The following is a 23,747-nucleotide window of genomic DNA, read 5'->3' as shown; positions in this document are numbered from 1 at the left end:
CATTTTGATAAATCAAACTGACAAATGTAATTAGAATTATAATGCCTAGTGTTAACAGAGGTAGTGGAAGACAAGCACTTTCATGCCTTTCTAGTTCAGGTCAGTCGCTCAGTCGTGTCCGACTCTGCAACCCCATGAATCCAGCACACCAGGCCTCCCTGTCCATCACCATCTCCCAGAGTTCACTCAGACTCATGTCCATCGAGTCCGTGATGCCATCCAGCCATCTCATCCTCTGTCGTCCCCTTCTCCTCCTGCCCCCAATCTCTCCCAGCATCAGAGTCTTTTCCAATGAGTCAACTCTTCGCATGAGGTGGCCAAAGTACTGGAGCTTCAGCTTTAGCATCATTCCTTCCAAAGAAATCCCAGGGCTGATCTCCTTCAGAATGGACTGGTTGGATGTCCTTGCAGTCCAAGGGACTCTCAAGAGTCTTCTCCAACACCACAGTTCAAAAGCATCAACTCTTCGGTGCTCAGCCTTCTGCACAGTCCAAGTCTCACATCCATACATGATCACGGGAAAAACCATAGCTTTGACTAGATGGACCTTAGTCAGCAAACTAATGTCTCTGCTCTTGAATATACTATCTAGGATGGTCATAACTTTTCTTCCAAGGAGTAAGCGTCTTTTCATTTCATGGCTGCAGTCACCATCTGCAGTGATTTTGGAGCCCCAAAAAATAAAGTCTGACACTGTTTCTACTGTTTCCCCATCTATTTCCCATGAAGTGATGGGACCAGATGCCATGATCTTCGTTTTCTGAATGTTGAGCTTTAAGCCAACTTTTTCAATCTTCTCTTTCACTTTCATCAAGAGGCTTTTTAGCTCCTCTTCACTTTCTGCCATAAGGGTGGTGTCATTTGCATATCTGAGGTTATTGATATTTCTCCTGGCAATCTTGATTCCAGCTGTGTTTCTTCCAGTCCAGCATTTCTCATGATGAACTCTGCATAGAAGTTAAATAAGCAGGGTGACAATATACAGCCCTGACGGACTCCTTTTCCTATTTGGAACCAGTCTGTTGTTCCATGTCCAGTTCTAACTGTTGCTTCCTGACCTGCATACAGATTTCTCAAGAGGCAGGTTAGGTGGTCTGTTATTCCCATCTCTTTCAGAATTTTCCATAGTTTATTGTGATCCACACAGTCAAAGGCTTTGGCATAGTCAATAAAGCAGAAATAGATGTTTTTCTGGAACTCTCTTGCTTTTTCCATGATCCAGCGGATGTTGGCAATTTGATCTCTGGTTCCTCTGCCTTTTCTAAAACCAACTTGAACATCAGGGAGTTCACGGTTCATGTATTGCTGAAGCCTGGCTTGGAGAATTTTGAGCATTACTTTACTAGCATGTGACATGAGTGCAATTGTGCGGTAGTTTGAGCATTCTTTGGCATTGTCTTTCTTTGTGACTGGAATGAAAACGGACCTTTTCCAGTCCTGTGGCCACTGCTGAGTTTTCCAAACTTGCTGGCATATTGAGTGCAGCACTTTCACAGCATCATCTTTCAGGATTTGAAATAGCTCAACCGGAATTCTATCACCTCCACTAGCTTTGTTCGTAGTGATGCTTTCTAAGGCCCACTTGACTTCACATTCCAAGATGTCTGGTTCTAGATTAGTGATCACATCATCATGATTATCTGGGTCATGAAGATCTTTTTTGCACAGTTCTTCCATGTATTCTTTTCTTAATATCTTCTGCTTCTGTTAGGCCCAGACCATTTCTGTCCTTTATTGAGCCCATCTTTGCATGAAATGTTCCCTTGGTATCTCTAACTTTCTTGAAGAGATCTCTAGTTTTTCCCATTCTGTTCTTTTCCTCTATTTCTTTGCATTGATCGCTGAAGAAGGCTTTCTAATCTCTTCTTGCTATTCTTTGGAACTCTGCATTCAGATGCTTATATCTTTCCTTTTCTCCTTGGCTTTTCGCCTCTCTTCTTTTCACAGCTATTTGTAAGGCCTCCCCAGACAGCCATTTTGCTTTTTTGCATTTCTTTTCCATGGGGATGGTCTTGATCCCTGTCTCCTGTACAATGTCACGAACCTCATTCCATAGTTCATCAGGCACTCTATCTATCAGATCTAGGCCCTTAAATCTATTTCGCACTTCCACTGTATACTCATAAGGGATTTGATTTAGGTCATACCTGAATGGTCTAGCAGTTTTCCCTACTTTCTTCAATTTGAGTCTGAATTTGGTAATAAGGAGTTCATGATCTGAGCCACAGTCAGCTCCTGGTCTTGTTTTTGTTGACTGTATAGAGCATCTCCATCTTTGGCTGCAAAGAATATAATCAATCTGATTTCAGTGTTGACCATCTGGTGATGTCCATGTGTAGAGTCTTCTCTTGTGTTGTTGGAAGAGGGTGTTTGCTATGACCAGTGCATTTTCTTGGCAAAATTCTATTAGCCTTTGCCCTGCTTCATTCCATATTCCAAGGCCAAATTTGCCTGTTACTCCAGGTGTTTCTTGACTTCCTACTTTTGCATTCCAGTCCCCTATAATGAAAAGGACATCTTTTTTGTGTATTAGTTCTAAAAGGTCTGGTAGGTCTTCATAAAACCGTTCAACTTCAGTTTGTTCTGCGTTACTGGTTTGGGCATAGACTTGGATAACTGTGATATTGAATGGTTTGCCTTGGAAACGAACAGAGATACTTCTGTCGTTTTTGAGATTGCATCCAAGTACTGCATTTCAGACTCTTTTGTTGACCATGATGGCTACTCCATTTATTCTGAGGGATTCCTGCCCGCAGTAGTAGATATAATGGTCATCTGAGTTAAATTCACCCATTCCAGTCCATTTTAGTTCACTGATTCCTAGAATGTCGACGTTCACCCTTGCCATCTCTTGTTTGACCACTTCCAATTTGCCTTGATTCATGGAATCAATCAAGAAAATGTACCAGGCCAGGGTGAGGGCCCTGTGTGTGTGTGTGTGTGTGTGTGTGTGTGTGTGTGTCCAGAGTATGCTGTGTGTGTGTACCCTGCCTTACCTCTAGACTGGATTTTGTTGGTTGAGAATTAATCAGATTGGTGCTCAAACTTGGAATAAGTGCAGGCGGCTGCAAGCCGGCTCCCTAAGCGCGTCCGAGAGGAGCTACCCTGCTTCCGAGGTCAGGGTTGGCAGCCGAGAGGAGATACCCCGCGTCCGAGGTCAGTGGCAGCCGGGAGGAGCTACCCTGCATCCGAGGTCAGGGGCGGTGGCCGGGAGGAGACACCCCGTGTCTGAGGCCAGGGGCAGCCAGGAGGAGACACTCTGTGTCTGAGGCCAGTGGCGGCCGGGAGGAGACACCCCGTGTCCGAGGTCAGGGGCAGCCAGGAGAAGCCACCCCGAGCCTGAGGCCAGGGCCGGCAGCCGGGATGAGCAACCCGAGGAGTGGTGGCTGCGCAGGCACAGGAGGTCCTAGAGGAGCTATCCCACGTTGAAGGTCAGGAATGGAGGTGGTAAGGAGATACCCCTCGTCCACGGTAAGGAACAGCGGCTGTGCTTTGCTGGAGCAGCCCTGAAGAGATACCCCACGCCAAGGTAAGAGAAACCCAAGTAAGATGGTAAGTGTTGCAAGAGGGCATCAGAGGGCAGAGACACTGAAACCATACTCACAGAAAACTAGTCAGTCTAATCACACTAGGACCACAGCCTTGTCTAACTCAATGAAACCAAGCCATGCCTGCGGGGCAACCCAAGACGGGTGGGTCATGGTGGAGAGGCCTGACAGAATGCGGTCCACTGGAGAAGGGAATGGCAAGCCACTTCAGTATTCTTGCCTTGAGAACCCCATGAACAGTAGGAAAATGCCTTTCTAGTAGAAGTGCAAATGAAAACTTCTTTAAAAGAGAATAATGTGTTAACATGTGTCACAAGATTAAATATGTGCATATCTATACTTGGACCCACTGTCTAATAATTTACTTTAATCAAATATATTTGAGTCTGTGCTTAGTCACTCAGACATGTCCAACTCTTTGCGACTCCATGGAATGCAGCCCTCCAGGCTCCTCTGTCCATAGGATTCTCCAGGCAAGAATACTGGAGTGGGTTGCCATGCCCTCCTCCAGGGGATCTTCCTAATCAAGGGACTGAACCCAGCTGCTCCGCACTGCAGATTCTTTAACCACAATTCTATTAAAAATATTTACATTGTGGTTATTTATGATAATAGAAAAATTAGGAAGAAATGTCAAACAACAGAGGATTAGTTCAATGAATTCTTGCAGAGCCACAGATCGAAAGTTATACAACAGGTTTCAAAAGACACTATAGAAGGATGATAAATAACATGGGGAAAGCAGGCAATAAAACCATATAGATAGTGTAACTTTACTTTTGAAAAATAAATTTATCTGTGTATGTGTGTGTGTGTGTGTGCACAACACACACAAACTACATAAATTAGGAAGACATTCACCAAAATACTAACAGCCATTGGGAGAGCTTGAGTCAGGGATTTTCACAGATTTTATGCACCTTGAATTTTACTGACTTTATTAGGTGAATTCATTTGGTGCTTACGGGAAAAAAATTACTAAAGGAGAAAAAAAAGCCTGCAGTCATTTCCTCTAAGGCACAAGCTGGGTAAATAGGTAGTTAATCTATTAACCACATTCATGATACAGCTGAATGATTCACCCATCTTGGGTAACGTATTTATATTTTTAGCAGGGTCTTCCATAGACAGAGAGCTTGAATGGAAGAAGCAACTTTCCAGGTGAAGGAGGCTTCAGCAAATCCACATGGAGAGAGATTTACAAGCAGGCTGGCTCTTCAAAGGCAGGTAAGTCAGAGGATGAAGGCAGACATCCTTTCACCAGTAACACTCCTCAGGTTATCTTTTCTGTCTGCTGCCCCTCTACCTGTCCTCCTAAATCTGCAACCCAGCACACCCTGAAGATTTTCAAATGCAGTGACCACCTACGCTGAACTTGACAGCCAAAGGGAATTCTCAGATGGCACTGATCCACGGTGACTGCTGGCAACCCTCAACTCCCTGGGGTTTTCTTCAGCCTGTGTAAACTAAATGGATATCGATTTTTCTAGCAATACCTTGAGTCTACTTGTCTATAGAAACTAAAGAGCCAAAGGAGGGACCCACCAGCCCGTATCAAGCTTTCTTTCAATGGTGCCCAGACTTCCTGGCCACACGTGCACAGCCTGCTCAGAACTGGGTGGCGATTAGTGTGGAGGCACTGGGTTACCTGTGGGTGGCATAAAAAGGGAGGGGAGGGTGGAACATGGAGGGTGCTGGTGGTGGGGGATGGGGAAGAGAGAGATGGAATGCACAAATGTATGCCATACAGTCTAGCTGAAATAACTGAGAACCCTAGGAACCGGGCAGAAAGCCAGAAGACTTGTCACTACTTTGTAATCCATAGCTGAAATATTTGAGGGTTCAGATGTGTCAGGAAGAATGGGATCTGTCTGGAAGATAAACTCCCTTGTACTTGTGGCAGGCTTTCTCTGCTGGTATGTGATACGTCTGTTCCATCATCTGTCTTTGGCCGCACAGCAAAGTCCTATAAGCAGCACAGACAAACACAGTCTGTTGGAACCTGATAGAGCAAAGGTCCCAGGCAAAGTACCACCAGCTGCTTTTTCCTTCCTGTCTCCATTTATCATTTACAAGAATGTACAGAGAGGGAGGGGATTTGGAATACCACTGTCACCTGCTTCACTAGACCCAGCTAGCTTACTCAGGAAAAGAACATTCTAGAAGGACAATCTGCCGGGAGCCAGCATGAGGAACTCCGCCCATGGCAAAGGTCATGAGGAAGGAGGCTTGGCATACGCAAAGGCATGATCAAGCCTCAGGAGACCCCCTGTTCCCGAGCATCTACCCCAAAACCAGAGTCTGTTTTATGCTCTCCGCCATAACCGTCTTTCTCAGAGAAGGAGTAAACGCGCAGCTCCAAGTCAATAAAAATTCCTGGGCGTGACAAGAGTGTTTCAGTTTACGGACTCCTCTGAAGGTTATCTAGCCCGCCTGTATAGGTTCGTCCGGCCACATGTGATTGTTTACAGCCTCCCAATCTGAGAGGCACGAGATGTTTTAGACTTACTAAAGGCAAATTCTTTTGGGGAGTTGGAAATTATTAGTATAGTGGGTTGGTTAGGAATTATATTGGGGAAGGGTTTTTCATTTGTTGTGCCAATAATTGCTGCTAATTCCCTGCCCTGGGTGTGACAAGGGTGTCTTAGATCAAACCTCTCTGCTGACAGACTAGCTTGCGTGACAGGATTATCCATACTCCAGCCACTACGCACATGATTGTTTACTACCTCTCAACCATAAACAGCACAGAGAGTTTTGGAGTATTTTGAAAGTCTTAATTAGCATAGGGCTTTTTTCATTGTTGAGTCAATGACTGCCGCCAGGCCTCCATATCCTTAGGCACCTGGGAATATATTAATTAATGTATTTGGAATAGAGAAAAGGAAATATAGTAGTTTTTAAGGTTAGCAATACTAGACTTTTTGAGTTAATGAATTTTCTCTTTTGTAATAGATAAATGTATTTTGTTATAAGTCACTGTGTCCTTGCTATGTAAAAATGTAACTTTATCACTATCTTAAGACTAAATAGATCTTACGGGGAGCATTGGTGAAAGGATTTTCATTTGTTGGGCTGATGTTTGCTGCTAAATTTCCATTCCCTGCCCTTATAATGAATATAACTAACATATAGGAGAAATAAGTATTAACCTTTAAGCATATAGGAGAAATAAGTATTAACCTTTACGATTAATCATGTTAACCTTGGGTTACATAAATTCCTTTTTTGATTCTAACTCACTACACCCTCATCTTATAGGAATATAACTTTATTTGGAGGGTGGTGCCTGGTTTAAGAAAAAACACCCTTGGAAAAAATAAGTTTTTTGGTTATCAGAAAGAAAGGATCATAAAATGTCAGCAGGTCTCATGGCCAGAAGATGATGTAAAATCCCTAAGACCTTTTTATATGAAGCACCTGATTTTGATAAAGGTCAGGACTGCTGACCCCCGCATGACTCTGTATTCATCCTTATGTGTAACAAAAGATATATAAGCAAACGCCAAAATAAAGAAATTGGATCATTTTCTGGAAAGACCGATTTTTCTCATGTCGTTCTTTTTTGCTCCCCGTTTTTCTGGCTGAATTCCCATCTGGAGCGTGGGTGCTTGCCACATCTACTTACTTGCCCTGGTTTTCAAGCCCACACGAGAAGGAGCCCAAGGAGGGGCACCTTCCAATATTCAAGTGGCACCAGTGGCCCAATGTAGATGGTGCAAATTCTTTGTCTTGGAATTTTATTGGTATCCCAGTAAACCAAGTTATTCAGTCCCTTTTTCTCTCCTATTTTCTGGCCAAATTCCCATCTGGTGCATAGGTACCCACCAAGCCTATTAATTTTGCCTGGGCTTCTAAGATCGGACCAGGGGGCCTCAGTGCCTCCTCTCCTTCGGGAGAATGGGAAGACACCTGCGGCCTACGTAGGTGGTGATTGGTATTCCATGTGAACCAAGTTATTCAACCACTTTTTCTCTGCTAATTTTTTAATCCCTCTCTATCTGTAATTAAATAAGTTATTTCCAAGGACGCCGACGCCGTCCCCACCTTCGAATTCCCTGGATCCACTGGGGCTGGACCCCAGCAAGTGGCGCCCAGCTAGCTTACTCAGGAAAAGAACATTCTAGAAGGACAATCCTATTGCCTTCCCTTCTGAGTGGCTTAAAATACCCCATGGATACCAACCAAGTTCCAGGGACAAATTTTGTTTGTTTGTTTTTTTAAGAATTACTGTTTCAACCTGAGGTCAGTAACACTGATGAACATAGATGCAAAAATCCTCAATAAAATTCTAGCAAACAGAATCCAGCAACATATTAAAAAGATCATACATCATGACCAAGTGGGATTTATCCCAGGGATGCAAGGATTCTTCAATGTTCACAAAGCAATCAATGTGATTCACCGTATTAACAAATTAAAAGATAAAAACCATTTGATTATCTCAGTAGACGCAGAGAAAGCCTTTGACAAAATTCAACACTCGTTTATGATAAAAAAAAATCTCCAGAAAGCAGGCACAGAAGGAACATACCTCAACATAATAAAAGCCATATACAACCAACCTATAGCAAACATTATCCTCAATGGTTAAAATACTGAAAGCATTTCTTCCAAAATCAGGAACAAGACAAGGGTGCCCACTCTCACCACTACTATTCAACATACTTTTGGAGGTCCTAGCCACAGCAATCAGAGAGGAAAAAGAAATAAAAGGAATACAGATTGGAAAAGAAGAAGTAAAACTCTCACTGTTTGCAAGTGACATGATCCTCTACACAGAAAACTCTAAAGGCACCACCAGGAAATTACTAGAGCTAATCAATGCATACAGTAAAGTTGCAGGATACAAAATTAATACACACAAATCCCTTGCATTCCTATACACTAACAATGAGAAAACAGAAAGAGAAATTAAGGAAATTATCCCATTCACCGTTGCAATGAAAAGAATAAAATACTGAGGAATAAATTTACCTAAAGAAACAAGACTTATATGTAGAAAACTATACAACACTGAAGAAAGAAATCAAAGATGACACAAATAGATGGAGAAATATACCATATTCTTGGACTGGAAGAATCAATATAGTGAAAATGAGTATACTACCCAAAGCAATCTAGAGATTAAACGCAATCCCTATCAAGCTACCAATGGTATTATTCACAGAATTAGAGCAAATAACTTCATAATTTGTACAGAAACACAGAAAACCTCGAATAGCAAAAGCAATCTTGAGAAAGAAGAATGGAACTGGAGAAATCTATCTGCCTGACTTCAGACTATACTACAAAGCTACAGTCATCAGGACAGTATGGTACTGGCACAAAGACAGAAATACAGGTCAATGGAACAAAACAGAAAGCCCAGAGATAAATCCATGCACCTATGGACACCTTATCTTTACCAAAGGAGGCAAAAATATACAATGGAGAAAAGACAATGTCTTTAACAAGTGGTGCTGGGAAAACTGTCAACCACCTGTAAAAGTATGAAACTAGACCACTTTCTAACACCATACACAAAAATAAACTCAACATGGATTAAAGAACCAAATGTAAGACCAGAAGCTATAAAACTCTTAGAGGAAAACATAGGCAGAACACTCTCTAATATAAATCACAGCAAGATCCTCTATGACCCACTTCCCACAGTAATGGAAATGAAATAAAAACAAAAATAAACAAATAGGACCTAGTTGAATTTAAAAGCTTTTGCACAACGAAGGAAACATTAAGCAAGGTGAAAAGGCAGCCTTCAGAATGGGAGAAAATAACAGCAAACAAAGCAACTGACAAAGAATTAATCTCCAAAATATACAAGCAGTTCATGCAGCTCAATACCAGAAAAATAAATGACCCAATTAAAAAATGAGCCAAAGAACCAAACAGACATTTCTCCAAAGAAGACATACAGATGGCTAACAAACACATGAAAAGATGCTCAACATCACTCATTATCAGAGAAATGCAAATCAAAACCACAATGAGGTACCATCTCATGCCAGTCAGAATGGCTGCCACCAAAAAGTCTACAAACAATAAATGCTGGAGAGGGTGTGGAGTAAAGGGAACCCTCTTACACACCCTTTCCTTAGAAAACTGAAAAGAGAGCTGCCATACGACCCAGCAATCCCACTGCTGGGCATACACACCGAGGAAACCAAATTGAAAGAGACACATGTACCCCAATGTTAATTGCAGCACTGTTTACAACAGCTAGGACGTAGAAGCAACCTAGATGTCCATTGGCAGACACATGGATAAGGAAATTATGGTACATATATACAATAAAATGTTACTCAGCTCAAAAATAGAACACATTTGAGTCAGTTCTAGTGAGGTAGATGAAACTGGAGCCTATTATACAGAGCGAAGTAAGCCAGAAAAAGAAATACCAATACAGTATATTAATGCATATATATGGAATTTATAAAGATGGTAATGACAACCCTATATGCAAGGCAGCAAAAGAGACACAGATATAAAGAGTAGACTTTTGCACTCTGTGGGAGAAGGCAAGGGTGGGATGATTTGAGAGAACAGCATTGAAACATGTATATTACCAATATGTAAAATAGATGACCAGTCAAGCATGAAACAAGGCACTCAAACCTGGTGCACTGGGACAACCCAGAGGGATGGGATGGGGAGGCATGTGGGAGGGGGGTTCAGGACAGGGGGACACATGTACACCCATGGCTGATTCATGTCAATGTATGGCAAAAACCACCACAGTATTGTAAAGTAATTAGCCTCCAATCAAAATAAATTAATTAAAAAAAAAGAAATATCATGAGGCATTGGAAAAAAAAAGAAACCATATGTAAAATAGATGACCAGTGCCAGTTCAATGAATGAAGCAGGGAACTCAAAGCTGGTGCTCTAGGACAACCCAGAGGGATGGGATGGGGAGGGAGGTAAGAGGGGGGTTCAGGATAGTGGGACACATGTACACCCATGGCTGATTCATGTCGATGTATGGCAAAAACCACCACAATATTGTAAAGTAATTAGCCTCCAATTAAAATAAATTAATTAATTTAAAAAAAAGAATCACCATTTCAGCACTCACAAGGCACCCAATTATCTTAGAGAAGAGGCAAATGAAGACAAGAAAAAGAGGGGTGGGGAAAAAATAAGATTCTGTAATTTTTCCTGAGTCTGTGCCTAGTTAGGAACTGCTGACAGGGAGTAAATAATAGAAGATAAATGGAAGTCAGGTTACCAGGAAGCCAGAGTCTAGGCATGCCTATACACTCTTCTACTTTCTCCTCTGTGCAGTGGTTTAAAAACTGTTTTTTCAATCAAAAATTGTTGCAAAGTGTCTTATATGTACCTAGCATTGTGGGGAATTCAGAAAGATAAGATCTGCCCTTGCCTTAATAATCACTCACTTTCTACAATAGACTTTTAAACTGTCTGTATAGCACTGAAAGTAATGAATTCATATTGTGGTAACTATTTGAAGCAATGTATTTACTTATTTAATGACACTCTTCTCCAGTTGAGAACCTAATCCTGAATCACAGGGTGGTTTTTTGTCACTTAACTGCAGTCTCCTAGTGCCTGGGACATGGACGAGCCTCAGCAAATACTTGTTGCATAAACAGAGTAGAGGAGATGGGACTATCACTTGAAGCAGTATATATATCTTTACAAGATATTCAGCAGCTAAGTGAGAAATCATAATTGTTATAGAATACCAGATGTTTGAACATGCATATGATATTCCCAGATGGTGCTAGAGGTAAAGGACCCACCTGCCAATGCAGGAAAAGTAAGAAACACAGGTTTGATCCCTGGGTTGGGAAGATCCCCTGGAGGAGGGCATGGCAACCCACTCCAGTATTCTTGCCTGGAGAATTCCACGGACAAAGGAGCCTGGTGAGCTACTGTCCATAGGGTCACAAAGACTCAGACACGACTGAAGCGACTTAGTATGCATGATGTAAAAAGCAGAACAAAGTGAGTAAAGACACAGTGGCAGGATATGCTGAGCCCCAGACTGAATGAGTGATCTAGGAGTGAAAAATGGGGACTGACTCTCCAGCTCTGGAAGGTGTGGAGGGACCATGGAGGATATCAGCTTCACAATGGCCACACCAACAGAACAGGAAGGATCCCGCGTTCTAGAGGATTTCAGGACAGCAGTTTCATAAATGCCTTTGACAAGAGATTCGTCCTGGGCATGGCAGGTTGGGCTCAGCCACATACAGAATATTATGCCAAGACCCAGCAAGTACTGCTTTGCACCTGGTTCTCTGGGGTCAGTGATGCCGCTGCTGCTAAGTCGCTTCAGTCGTGTCCGACTCTGTGCGACCCCATAGACAGCAGCCCACCAGGCTCCCCCATCCCTGGGATTCTCCAGGCAAGAACATGGAGTGGGTTCCCATTTCCTTCTCCAATACATGAAAGTGAAAAGTGAAAGTGAAGTTGTTCAGTCTTGTCCCATCCTCAGTGACCCCATGGACTGCAGCCTTCCAGCCTCCTCCGTCAATGGGATTTTCCAGGCAAGAGTACTGGAGTGGGATGCATTGCCTTCTCTGGGGTCAGTGCTATGTGTCCACAAATTCCAACAAATAATTAACTTTAGACATTCTTCCATTCAAACTACAACTTCTAAATCTCAGCTAAGTCAGCATCCTATACGTAAATTTTACAGGTTTTCTTTTCATAAGCTTTCCCTCTGAATGTAGTATAATATTGGTGAAGAAACAAGTCATTCTAGACTCTCATCATTTGATTGAAGCATTTAAAGAAAATGATTTTAATTTGTTGTGATGAATACAATAAACTGTTCCCCGTATTATATTTATTTCTCCATAATATACAAAAGTTATTTAGAATCAGACACAAAGGGCACAAAATCCTTTGTTTCCTAATGCAAGCTATTTGATTTGCATCTGCATAAATTGAAAAACAAAGGAATATATTTGATAAGGACAATGCTGGTAAGTAATTCCAGTCGTGTCTGACGCTGTGCGATCCCAGAGACGGCAGCCCTCCAGGCTCCCCCATCCCTGGGATTCTCCAAGCAAGAACACTGGAGTGGGCTGCCATTTCCTTCTCCAATGCATGAAAGTGGAAAGTCAAAGTGAAGTCGCTCAGTCATGTCCAACTCTTTGTGACCCCATGGACTGCAGCCTACCAGGCTCCTCCATCCATGGGATTTTCCAGGCAAGAGTACTGGAGTGGGTTGCCATTGCCTTCTCCAGATAAGGACAATAGCTGTCTTTTATTGTTCAAGTGGGGTTTCTCAGGTGGCGCTAGTGGTAAGGAACCTGCCTGCCAATGCAGGAGAGATAAGAGATGTGGGTTTCAATCCTGGGTGGGGAAGACCCCTGGAGGAGGGCATAGCAACACACTCCAGTATTCTTGACTGGAGTATCCCATGCATACAGGAGCCTGGCACGCTACAATCCATAGGGTTGCAAAGAGTTGGACACGACTGAAGTGACTTAGCAAGCATGCACTGGCCACATACCATGTGTCAGTCATAATATATTTACATTTTCAATCATCTTTTCTAACCTTCATATTAGTGGCTTAAAGTAAATAATATTAACCCCACTTTATAGCTGAGAAAACTGAGGCTCAAGGTGGTTAAATGACTTGCCCAAACATATAGCAAAAAGTAGTAGCATTGAGATTCAAAATGATGCCCCTCACACAAATCTAAAAACTATTCAATTGCTTGATTCTTTAAGTTTCAAAATCTAAGACCATACAGCAATCCTACATAGAATGAGTTACATAGGTTTCTGCATTAGTGTTTTTATTTTTTCACATCTTGCAAAGCAGCAGCTAACCCTGCCCTAATTGCCAGCTCACTATAGGCAAACATAGAGCCTTATTTATCTTCATATTCCCTAGATCTTGAGCAGTGGTCAACAGAGGATAAATGGAGTTGGGGACAAGGAACAGGAAAGACAGACAAGGGGAAGCAGAAATCCAAGTCTCCAAACATACATGGAGGGTTTCCAGGTGCCAGGTGTCATCCTAATCGATACATGTGAATTCACTCATTTAATCCACACAACAATGCTGTGTGGTAGACATTACTGCTTCCGCTTTAGCCACAAGCAGTTGAAACACAGAGTTACAGAACAGGCTGTTTGAAGTAACAGAGCCCAGATCGGAATCCCAGTGGTTTGTCTCCACTTGAGCAAGGTGTCACCCTCCCTCCCATCTCTGGGTCTGCAGAGTGAAGGCAGCACCTGCCAGGGGTGCACACAGCTCCATCCTCCAACCTTTATGATACATATTTTAAAAATGGGCTAAATTCTACTCATTCTCTACTCAGAGTCAACAGTCTTGAGCTATTCATTTCAAACCAATCTTCTATGGTGTGTGTTAATGTAGTTGTTCTAACTTCTTATGGGCTCTTATATCTATGATCTATGTGCACAGTTTAATAGTCCCACCAGAGTAAGACAGAAGTTGATTGAAAAGACGGGTGAGACAGACATGAAAGAATGTTCTCAGGACAGGCGAGCTCAGTCTGGATCCAGATTTAGATTTAATACCAAGGTTTTTAAGAAGTAATGAAACTACCACTCTGATAGAAAGAATACAGTAAGTCTAAGACAAGTGGTACCCAACAGCCATGGTGGAAGGGTACAGGGCCATGTGGCATAGAGTAAGGGCAAACAACATCCATACATGGGTCAAGCCTGACCATGTGGTCAGGGCTAAGAGATGGGCTGTTAATTCCTGGAAATGGGTCACAACAGGACAAGTGGCAGGAACCACAGTAGAAACTCAATACTAGGACCTGATGTCCATGGGGTCAAAAAGGAATGTTGGACCAGATCTAGTTGGCACCAAAAGAAGTTTAGGGGTTAAGGAAGATGCCTGAGTGCCACACCCAAAGGGTGAGTTCTGGGCATCAGGAGGGTGATTACTCCTTGGCCCTCTCTTACTGTGGGACAGAGACAACTTCCAGATTGTCTATCTCCAATTTAGATGGATATAAAGCCTGGGTGGTGCTGAGCCTTCAGGTAAAGTTGTCAAAGCATTAAACTCTCAAGTTGAAGCACTGACTGGTGGGCGACACAAAATGTGATTTATAATTATGCTATTCAGCTTAATCAAGCACAAGATTATAACAATAATGTGAATATATGTACACATGTACATGTTTGTAGGCATATGTGTATATGTGTGTCTATACCACAAAACTCAAGGGAAAAGAAATAATGATAAAAGCTCCTAAGGATGTGGTTCTCAGGTAGGACTCAGACCCTTCTTTGACCTCCCTCTGGTTTACTTTCTCGACTCTTTTCTTGAAGAGTCATGGGTCTATGTGCCTCTTGGGTCTGCCTAGAAATTCTCATTCTGTCTCATATGCAACATGGTGAGCATGAATATTAATCAGCTAATTTCTGGTAATGAGTTCTCTCAGCACGTGTTCACTTTCTTTTGATTTTGATGGGTCAATAAAGTGGCAATTAACGCCAGCCAGAACATAAATGATTCTAGCAGAAGGAATCAATCCAGAAAAACCATAAAATGGCAGGCTTCATTTTGAAAAGTTTAGCACTCTGAATGAGCACTGGTTGATCAACTTCGAAGGTCAGTGGTGAAAAAACACTCAAAATGGTGCAAAGTACAAATATTGCGAAAAAAAAAAAAATCCGATAATGAGAAAGTTTATTTGGAAAGATTATTTGGGCAATCTCACCATCAAACGAGTATATGGAAATTGATCACAAGTTTAGCCTTAATTTTTAAGATCGTTCTTTCTTCTCTCTCTCTCCTCTTGCTCTCTTTTTTCTTCTCATTTTATGCATAAAAATGCAACCAGGCTGAACTAAAGCAAATTGGTTTAATTCCCTGGAGGGTGCATGAACAAATTTTCCCAGCAACTTTCTACTAAGGCATTTGTGTATGGGCATGTGGATGGAATGTGGAAGCAGTCAGCTACGTAAACCAGTAATCAAATGAAACATTACCCATTTTAAAGTGCCCTGAAACCACATTAACAACACCAATTAAAACACTGTGCTTGGGAGGAAGGAAAGTGGCCAAAAAAAGAAAAAAGTAAACATGTATGTGGGACATTTGGCCGAGGTGGAGGAGGTATAGGGGGAAAATAAAATCTAGGGGGAATTACTTCCCTTTCAAAGGCAAATCGGTTGCAAGAGTGCTAGCAGGAGGTCTCTTTGATGGGATAGAAGAAAGGAATAAAGAATACATTCAATAATTTCATCAAATTGAAATTTCAGCAGTTTACCTAAATTGCCGAACCATTAGACACTTTAAAAAGCGTTCCTATGCACCCACTTTAAACCTTTTCTAAAATAACCAGTAAATAGAATGGGATTGTAATAAACATTAAGAGTTCTTTTCTCTTTTGTGGCTGACACTGCTGTCAAAAAGCTGGTCCTTCAAGGATCACCAAGGGGTAGGACATTCCTTCATCACTCAAACACTTATTCAACAAATGTCAAACAAATCTGAACCCTTCATGCAGCCCATGATGTTGGGGATACAGAAATAAAGAATTCTTCTAGATTTCAAAAAGCCCCCATGTCAGACTCAGAAGCCAGGATGCTTCCCTTTCTGTAATGTGACTGGCTCCAGGCCCACTATCCTCACATCCACATGGCACACACAGTACCAGTGTTTCCTTTCAAAGTGGTTTCCACAGTCCTGTGGATTCCGCCCATAACCATGACCAGGAGTGGAGACGGACAGCAGTCTCCTCCAGGAGAGACTTTCACCTGGCCTTGGAGCTCATTCAGCCTGCGCACCTAAAGAATACCATGCACTGACTCTTTTTTTTTTTTCCCAGCAGATAACTAGAATTTATTCATCTTGCACAACCAAAATGTTTGACTTGCTGTACTGCTGCTGCTAAGTCGCTTCACTCGTGTCCGACTCTGTGCGACCCCATAGATGGCAGCCCACCAGGCTCCACCATCCCTGGGATTCTCTAGGCAAGAATACTGGAGTGGGTTGCTGTTTCCTTCTCCAATGCATGAAAGTGAAAAGTCAAAGTGAAGTCGCTCAGTCATGTCCGACTCTTCATGACCCCACGGACTGCACCCTACCAGCCTCCTCCATCCATGGGATTTTCCAGGCAAGAGTACTGGAATCGGGTGCCATTGCCTTCTCCAATGCCAGGAATCCATCTTTTTTTTTTTTTTTGCCGATGGCAACTGCCCTTCTTCTCTCTGCTTCTGTCAGTTTTGTTATGTTAGATACTTCAATATGTCATCGTTGTTTAGTCACTAAATCATGTCCGACTCTTTTTTAACCCCATGGACTGTACCCCACCAGGCTCCTCTGTCCATGGGGATTTCCCAGGCAAGAATACTGCAGTGGGTTGCCACTTCCTTCTCCAGGGGATCATCCTGACCCAGGGATGAAACCTGGATCTCCTGCACTGGCAGGCAGGTTCTTTACTTACCACTGAGTCATCAGGAAAACCAAGGTACCTCAAATAAGGGGTATTATAGAGCATCCATCCTTCTGCGACTGGCTTATTTCATTTAGTACAATGTCCCCAATTCAACCACATTATCTCATATGGAAGATTTTCTTCTTTTTTAAGGCTGAATAATATTCCACTGCATACACAGACTATATTTTGTTTATCTGCTTATCCACAAGTGGACATGTAAATTGCTTTTATTACTTAGATAGCCTAGATAGCACTGGTTCTCCATTTTCCCTCCAACTTTTCTGAAAATCTAACCAAAGACATGAAAGAAAGGAGCCTACTAGCTGACCCTCAGACTGGCCCATCTCCCAGTTCCTGTCACATCCCTGCCCTCTGGCTCAGCTGCAGAATGCAGCTACCACAGTTCTCTGGGATGACACCCAAGACCCACCTTCTGGTCCATCTGCCTCCTCAGGTTTTCCTGCCACTACACACCCTGCCTTAGGTTCTGGGAACACCTGATTCCCTGTCTCTTTCAAAAGACAAACTTAGGATTCTGTCCATTTCTTTGTTCTCACCATCACACCTCCCTCTATTTCTGCATTTAAAAAAATTCTTTATACATTTACTCTTTTATTTGTACCCATGATTATAATCACTATTGAAAAAATAGTCATGTATAAAAAATAAATTAAATCATATTATGACTAGTCCCACCTCCAGAGATGATTAAGATACTAAAATTTCAACTATATTGTAATAAAAAATATAGAGTTAAAAATATAAACAAGGACTTCTCTGGTAATCCAGTGGTTAAGAATACACCTGCCAACGCAAGAGACATGGGTTCAATCTCTGGTCCAGGAAGATATCACATGTCACAGGGCAACTAAGCCCATGCATGAGAACTACTGAGGACCAAGAGCTTTAGGGTGCAGGCTCTGCAATAAGAGAGGTCACTCCAATGAGAAGCCCAGCCTGCACATCACAACTGAAGAGCAGCCCCACTCATAGCAACTGGAGAAAGCCCATGAGCAGCAATGACGACCAAACAGCCACAAAATAAATAAATAAAAATTTAAAAACCAAAAATTAGGCCTATAAAGCTACTAAAGTAATAAATACTAATACATATGCTAAGTAGGCAGATACTAAAGTAGGAACAAACTTAAAAGCCTACTTTTATTTGTCCAAGTTTCTTGTTTCTGTTTCTCCCTCTCTAAGTGAAAGTAAAGCTTAAAAATATATAAATATAGTTCCTCTTCATTTAAGTCCTGTGTTCTTATACCATGAAGGAATCTGACTTAACAACTTTTTAAAATGACAATCTGAGACAAAGTATTTTGTTTGTCATTGTTGAGTTGCTAAGTTGTTTCGGACTCTGCAACTCTAAGGACTGTAGCCCACCAGGCTCCTCTGTCCATGGGATTTCCCGGCCAAGAATACTGGAGTGGGTAGCCATTCCCTTTTCCAAGGGATCTTCCTGACCCAGCGATCAGACCCAGGTCTCCTGCATTGCAGGCAGATTCTTTACCATGTGAGCCACCTGGGAAGCCCGAGTCAAAGTATAATGCTCATCAGATACTGTCCCAGGGCCCCCAGATATGTGCAAAAGGACGTCTAGAAATCACATCACAATGTACATCACTAAAGCACTAATAAAATTATAAAAACACTGCTTGTCAGGTCTCTCGTCTACTGTTCTCACACCATCAGGAATCACATTCAGAATTTTTTCTCCTACTTGAAAAGCTGCTTATAGCTCCGGGTGGCCCCAGGTAGTTAGGGGGCAGGGGGTGGCTTTTTCGGTGGCCTGCTTGACCATGGCAAGTCAGGGCTTACCTGCACAGAAGTGGTGGTCTTGGTAGAAGCTGATCCCACATGTGGACACACACTGGCCCTCCTGCATCAGCAGGGGAGGTTGGCAGGACGAGCACTCGAGCCCACTGGTGCAGGTGGAGCAGTGTGGCTGGCAGGCTGGCTCGACAAGGGTGGGAGAAAGAGAAAGGGAACCTTTCATTAGTTCAAGTGCACTGCCCTGGTGGCAGTGCCTACAAAGACCAATTCTGGAGACACAGAGAATCAGGAAGGCAGGAAAACAACTCTACCTGCCTTCATTTACACAGCATATATTTCATGCCAGGCAATGTGCAAAGTGCTTTATGTATATAAACGCATTTAATCTTCACAACAACGCTATGAGATAGAGTACCAATCCCAATGTTACAAATGACGAGCAACCTCACAGAGGCAAAATAATCTGCTCAAGATCAAGGTCACATGAAGCTGCTGGCATTGGAAACAAGGCAGTTAGGCTCAAGGGTCTTGCTCTTCTCCTCATATCCATTTGCCCCCAATAGCTTTCTCACTCAATCATTTACAAGAATACCCCTTATTCAGAGATAAAAATAACTTCCAAGGAAGCTGAAGATTATGAATCAGGAGAGAGAGTAGGCAGAAATGAATAATTACAAAAATAATAAAAGCAGTTGACTTTTATCGAGATCTAACGACTATCCTAGGCACTTGACGTGTACTCACACATGTAATCCCCACAATGCCTCCTGAGGAAGGTACCAGAATCACCCCACTTTATAGGTAAGAATGCTGAGGTGCAGAGAGGTTATACTCACAGCCAGGGTGTAAACCTACACATTCTAAAATGGATAATTAACCCCCTGGGTCAGAGATAGGAGAAAAAGTAACTATGATTTGGCCTCAACCAAGCCCAATTCTCCCAGGAAGAGCTCCCTCTCATATGTATTATGTGATTCAGTCGTGCCTGATTCTGTGTAACCCTATGGACTGTAGCCCACCAGGCTCCTCTGAACATGGGATTCTCCAGGCAAGGATATTGAAGTGGGTAGCTATTTCCTTCTCCAGGAGATCCTTCCGAACCAGGGATCGAGCCTGCATCTCTCACATCTCCTGCAGACAGGTTCTTTATCAATAGTGCCACCTTGGAAGCCCCACATGTACTATAAGCATTCTGAAATGCACATGAACCCCCTCTGGATCCTCTGGTAACCCACAAAAGCTAAGCTCTGTTACCAATTATCTGTGTGATATTAAGCAAGCCAGTTCATTCTCTGGTCCACAGATTCCCCATTAGCAAAACAATAAAGTTCTGGTAAGTGCTCTCGAAGGTCAAGTTACCTCTGAAGTTCTATCTTGGATTAACTGATGACTATCCTCGAAAGTGAGAAATCAGCCACGACTACCTAGTAAATATCTGACTGCCCCATCATCTCTTAATACCTCCCGGTAAGCATGGAAACATCCATCAAATGTGGGATGGGTGTAAAGAAGTCAAGGAGCCTACGGATGACATTACCCCCTTCTCATGGTTTTTGGAAGTTGTGCGTTTCCCGCACCATGACCCCATCCAGGATACCAGTGAACCTCAGTCCCTCCCTGGGTAGTCTGCCTGGAGCCGTACCTAAACAGAAAGCACCAGCTTGGTAAAACCCCAGACCACAGCTGTGCACACACTGTCCATTCCTCAGCAACTTGGTGGGATCCTGGCAGAGGTCACAGTGGTCTGGAGACTGAGAGCAGGTCAAGCAGTCTGGGTGGCAACGAACTATGATCAAGGACAAAGAAGAGGAGAACTCAGTAAAGACCATACAATTTCTCTTACCTCCTTCTAACAAGGGATTTATGGGGTTACGTGGATCTGTATAGCATATTGAGAAAACTCTGGGTATGTATGAGAAAGGACTCCAAATAGCAAAACTGATTTCAATACAAGATTTCAAGGAATTGCTCCTTGTCTAAAAAACACTGTGTTCAAAGTGAAGACATTAAAAACAATACCAAACTAACCCTTTGCTGACAATTTACCACCAAGTTCAGTGATGAGCCCAATGACTGGTAATGAGGTTTGAAATCTTGAAGAAAAAGAAGAAAAAAGTGGCTGCATTTTTAAGAAAATAATAACTGTTTTTCAACAGTATAGGTTTTATGCATGAAAAGGGCTATAGAGGATCTGTAAAAAAATATGGAGAAAACTCTGGGGATGAAAAAGGACTCCAAATAGCAAAATTGATTTCAATGTAAGATTTCTAGGAATTGCTCCTTGTTTGAAATACAATCACTGTGTCCCCAAAGTGAAGACATTAAAAACATTCCCAAACTAGGCCTTTTCATGCTTCTGTCTCCTCCTAGAATACCTCTAGAAACAGGAATGACTAGTTCCATGGTAGATGATCTAAGCAGATTCAATGATTTATAATTTCCTAGAAGTTTTTCCTAACCTTTGATGTGCATAAAGGTTAAAACATAAAACTTACACTACTGAAAAAGTTATTATATTCTTAAAAAAAAATACAGCCATTTTTTTCTTCTTTTTCTCTAAGATTTCAAACCTCATTACCAGTCACTAGGATCATCACTGAACTTGGTACATTGTCAGCACAGGACTACTTTTAGGTTTCACAGTTGTCAAGGACCTGATTTTCAAGGTTTGGGAAATTATAATATGCTACATATTTGTTTTGGAAAGCCCAAAGAGTCACTTTGGTGAGGGTAAAGTAACGAAACCCTGCCATTGCCATGGTTTTCCCATGATAAACTCTTCACGGAAACACTGATTAGCCAAAATATGTTGAGTGCCACAAGTGCAACTGCCAATATGAAAAGCTGCAACTCACAGATGAAAACAATTAATTATGAAATATGAGTGCAAGAAAATGCCACTTCTCCAAGGCAGACTGAGCTCTCAGGCAAATTACTGCTCAGCCAGACCAACTCCAGGGCTTGCCAACAATTATTAACTGGAACTAATTCAACCCCAGGTGATTTGAAGGCAGAGTTGCAGAACAAGTAGATAAAATTTTCTTTTGGAAGAAATTAATGGGTCCTTCAACTTCAAAAACCCATTTGAGAACTCCAAAAGGAACCATCTGTTTAATAGTTCATCTAAAGAAATGAACATCCATAACAAACTTGCAACAATTTTTCTTTGATCTGTGACAACGAAGCAGTCCTAGTAACCATATTTGCCTTTACAAGTTTTCGAACATTATTGTATTTGATTTTCACAATAATTTTGCAAGGAAAATAAGGCCGTTTTATCAACAAGAACATGAGGATTCAGAGAGGACCAATGACTTCTGCGAGGTCACATACTCATAATCAGCTGAATTTGGCAAACGCATGGACCAAGGTTAATTAGTGTCATTTGTTAGAAAAAATTAAGAAGAAACAAACAAACCGAGTGAGTGAGTAGAGAAAAACAAGCAAGGGGCAGGAGGAGAGGAGATCTCTTTGAATTGTGTGGCAGTAAGGACAGCTCAGCAGACATAAAATGGTCATGCACCCACCTGATGTGCATTCGGGACAGCACTGTCCTTCCACCGCCTGGGCTAGTGTGGCCACCGGGCATGGAGGACAAGAGGGCTCATAGCAAGTTACCTGAGCCCCCCGGCACTCACACATCTTGCAAGGGCCATCCTCCCACTTCTCTCCCTCCTGCAGGAGACAGCAAAGAAGGACGTTGTTATCAAAGTGCAGAGATTCAGAAGCCAGGTGGCTGGTGGAGAACGCGTGATTTCCATAAGGGTCAAAGTGAAGGCTCCTGATTAGTACAATGTCAAACCTAACTGAAACAGGACATCAGTAGAAAAGTTCAAGCCAGTCAATCCTAAAGGAAATCAACCCTGAATATTCATTGCAAGGACTGATGCTGAAGATGAAGCTCCAATCCTTTGGTCATCTGATGGAAAGAGCCAACTTATTGGAAAAGACCTTGATACTGGGAGAGATTGAAGGCAAAAGGAGAAGGGGATAGCAGAGGATGAGACAGTTAGATAGCATCACTGACTCAGTTAACATGAATTTGAGCAAACTCTGGGAGAAAATGGAAGCCAGAGCAGCCTGGCGTGCTACAGTCCATGGGGTTGCAAAGAGTCAGCCATGACTTAGTGACCGAACAACAACAAGAGTTATAAGTTTAAAAGGATAGCGTCTCCTCTTCTTTGTTCATTATTGATTTATTTTAAAGTAGAACCCAGGCAGAAGGATAAAGTGTGAAAGCATTCTGGGGCTTCCAGAATATGCAAGAAGCATATAACACTTGTTTCTCAACCTGTCTCAGCAAAACCAAAACAAAACAAAAACACCAGAAGGGATTACTGTGTACCTGGTGATTAGCAGGTGCATTAAATACAATCTTTATAACAACAGTAGGAAGCAGGTTAAAATGCTGAATTTCCTTATTGTTACTATAGTAAGAGCAACAGTAGGGTCATGTATTCTTACAGTGGCAGCTCTGGCATACCCACATTTAGTGGGCTGTGGATGTGCCATGGGCTTTCTCACACTAAATATTCTTTTCAGCCAAGCAAATGATGCTAATAAACATTAGATGACAGAGCGTCCAAAGTGAATTATAAAGAGCAGTTCCTTTCTACTCACTGTACTATTCACCCTGGAGATAGAAAAGAGACAAAAGTTCCTACCAGAATGTTTGGGGACATGAAGGAGGTATTGTTAAAGAGAATAAAAGGGCATACTTTAAAATACAGTTTTGATAAAATGTTTACTGAGTCAGTGGATGCTAAGCATTCTGAACAATTAATGTGACAGTATTTAGCAAAAGTTCAATGAATCAGTCTTTGTTATCATTACAAGTCTTAATCCCAGACCATAGTGCCATCAAATATGACTATCAAAAATACTGAGCATTAAAGTTTTCCAGGACGGTTTATGTAGATCACTGCTTAAAATAATTTTGTACATATTTATCTACAAGCTAAAAATTTATACTTACTGGAATACGTTTAACTTTACTTGCATTTGAGGACATC

At 42.1% G+C, this 23,747-nt stretch overlaps 1 protein-coding gene across 1 annotated transcript in view; it reads right to left on the bottom strand.

Moving 5' to 3' along the window:
• FRAS1 (Fraser extracellular matrix complex subunit 1) overlaps nt 1–23,747 on the bottom strand; it is a 317,287-nt gene that overhangs the window by 249,247 nt on the left and 44,293 nt on the right. The window contains exons 10-13 of the mRNA XM_068974976.1: nt 23,711–23,746; nt 22,263–22,410; nt 20,378–20,521; nt 18,781–18,915 (exon numbers count right to left, since the gene is read on the bottom strand). Coding sequence (XP_068831077.1) covers nt 18,781–18,915; nt 20,378–20,521; nt 22,263–22,410; nt 23,711–23,746 — 463 coding nt within the window. The remainder of the gene's footprint in view (nt 1–18,780; nt 18,916–20,377; nt 20,522–22,262; nt 22,411–23,710; nt 23,747) is intronic.

The sequence above is a fragment of the Capricornis sumatraensis genome, chromosome 7 (genome assembly GCF_032405125.1).
Source record: "Capricornis sumatraensis isolate serow.1 chromosome 7, serow.2, whole genome shotgun sequence".
In the NCBI taxonomy this organism is placed as follows: Eukaryota; Metazoa; Chordata; class Mammalia; order Artiodactyla; family Bovidae; genus Capricornis; species Capricornis sumatraensis.
This window is presented reverse-complemented; position numbering and strand designations above follow the sequence as displayed.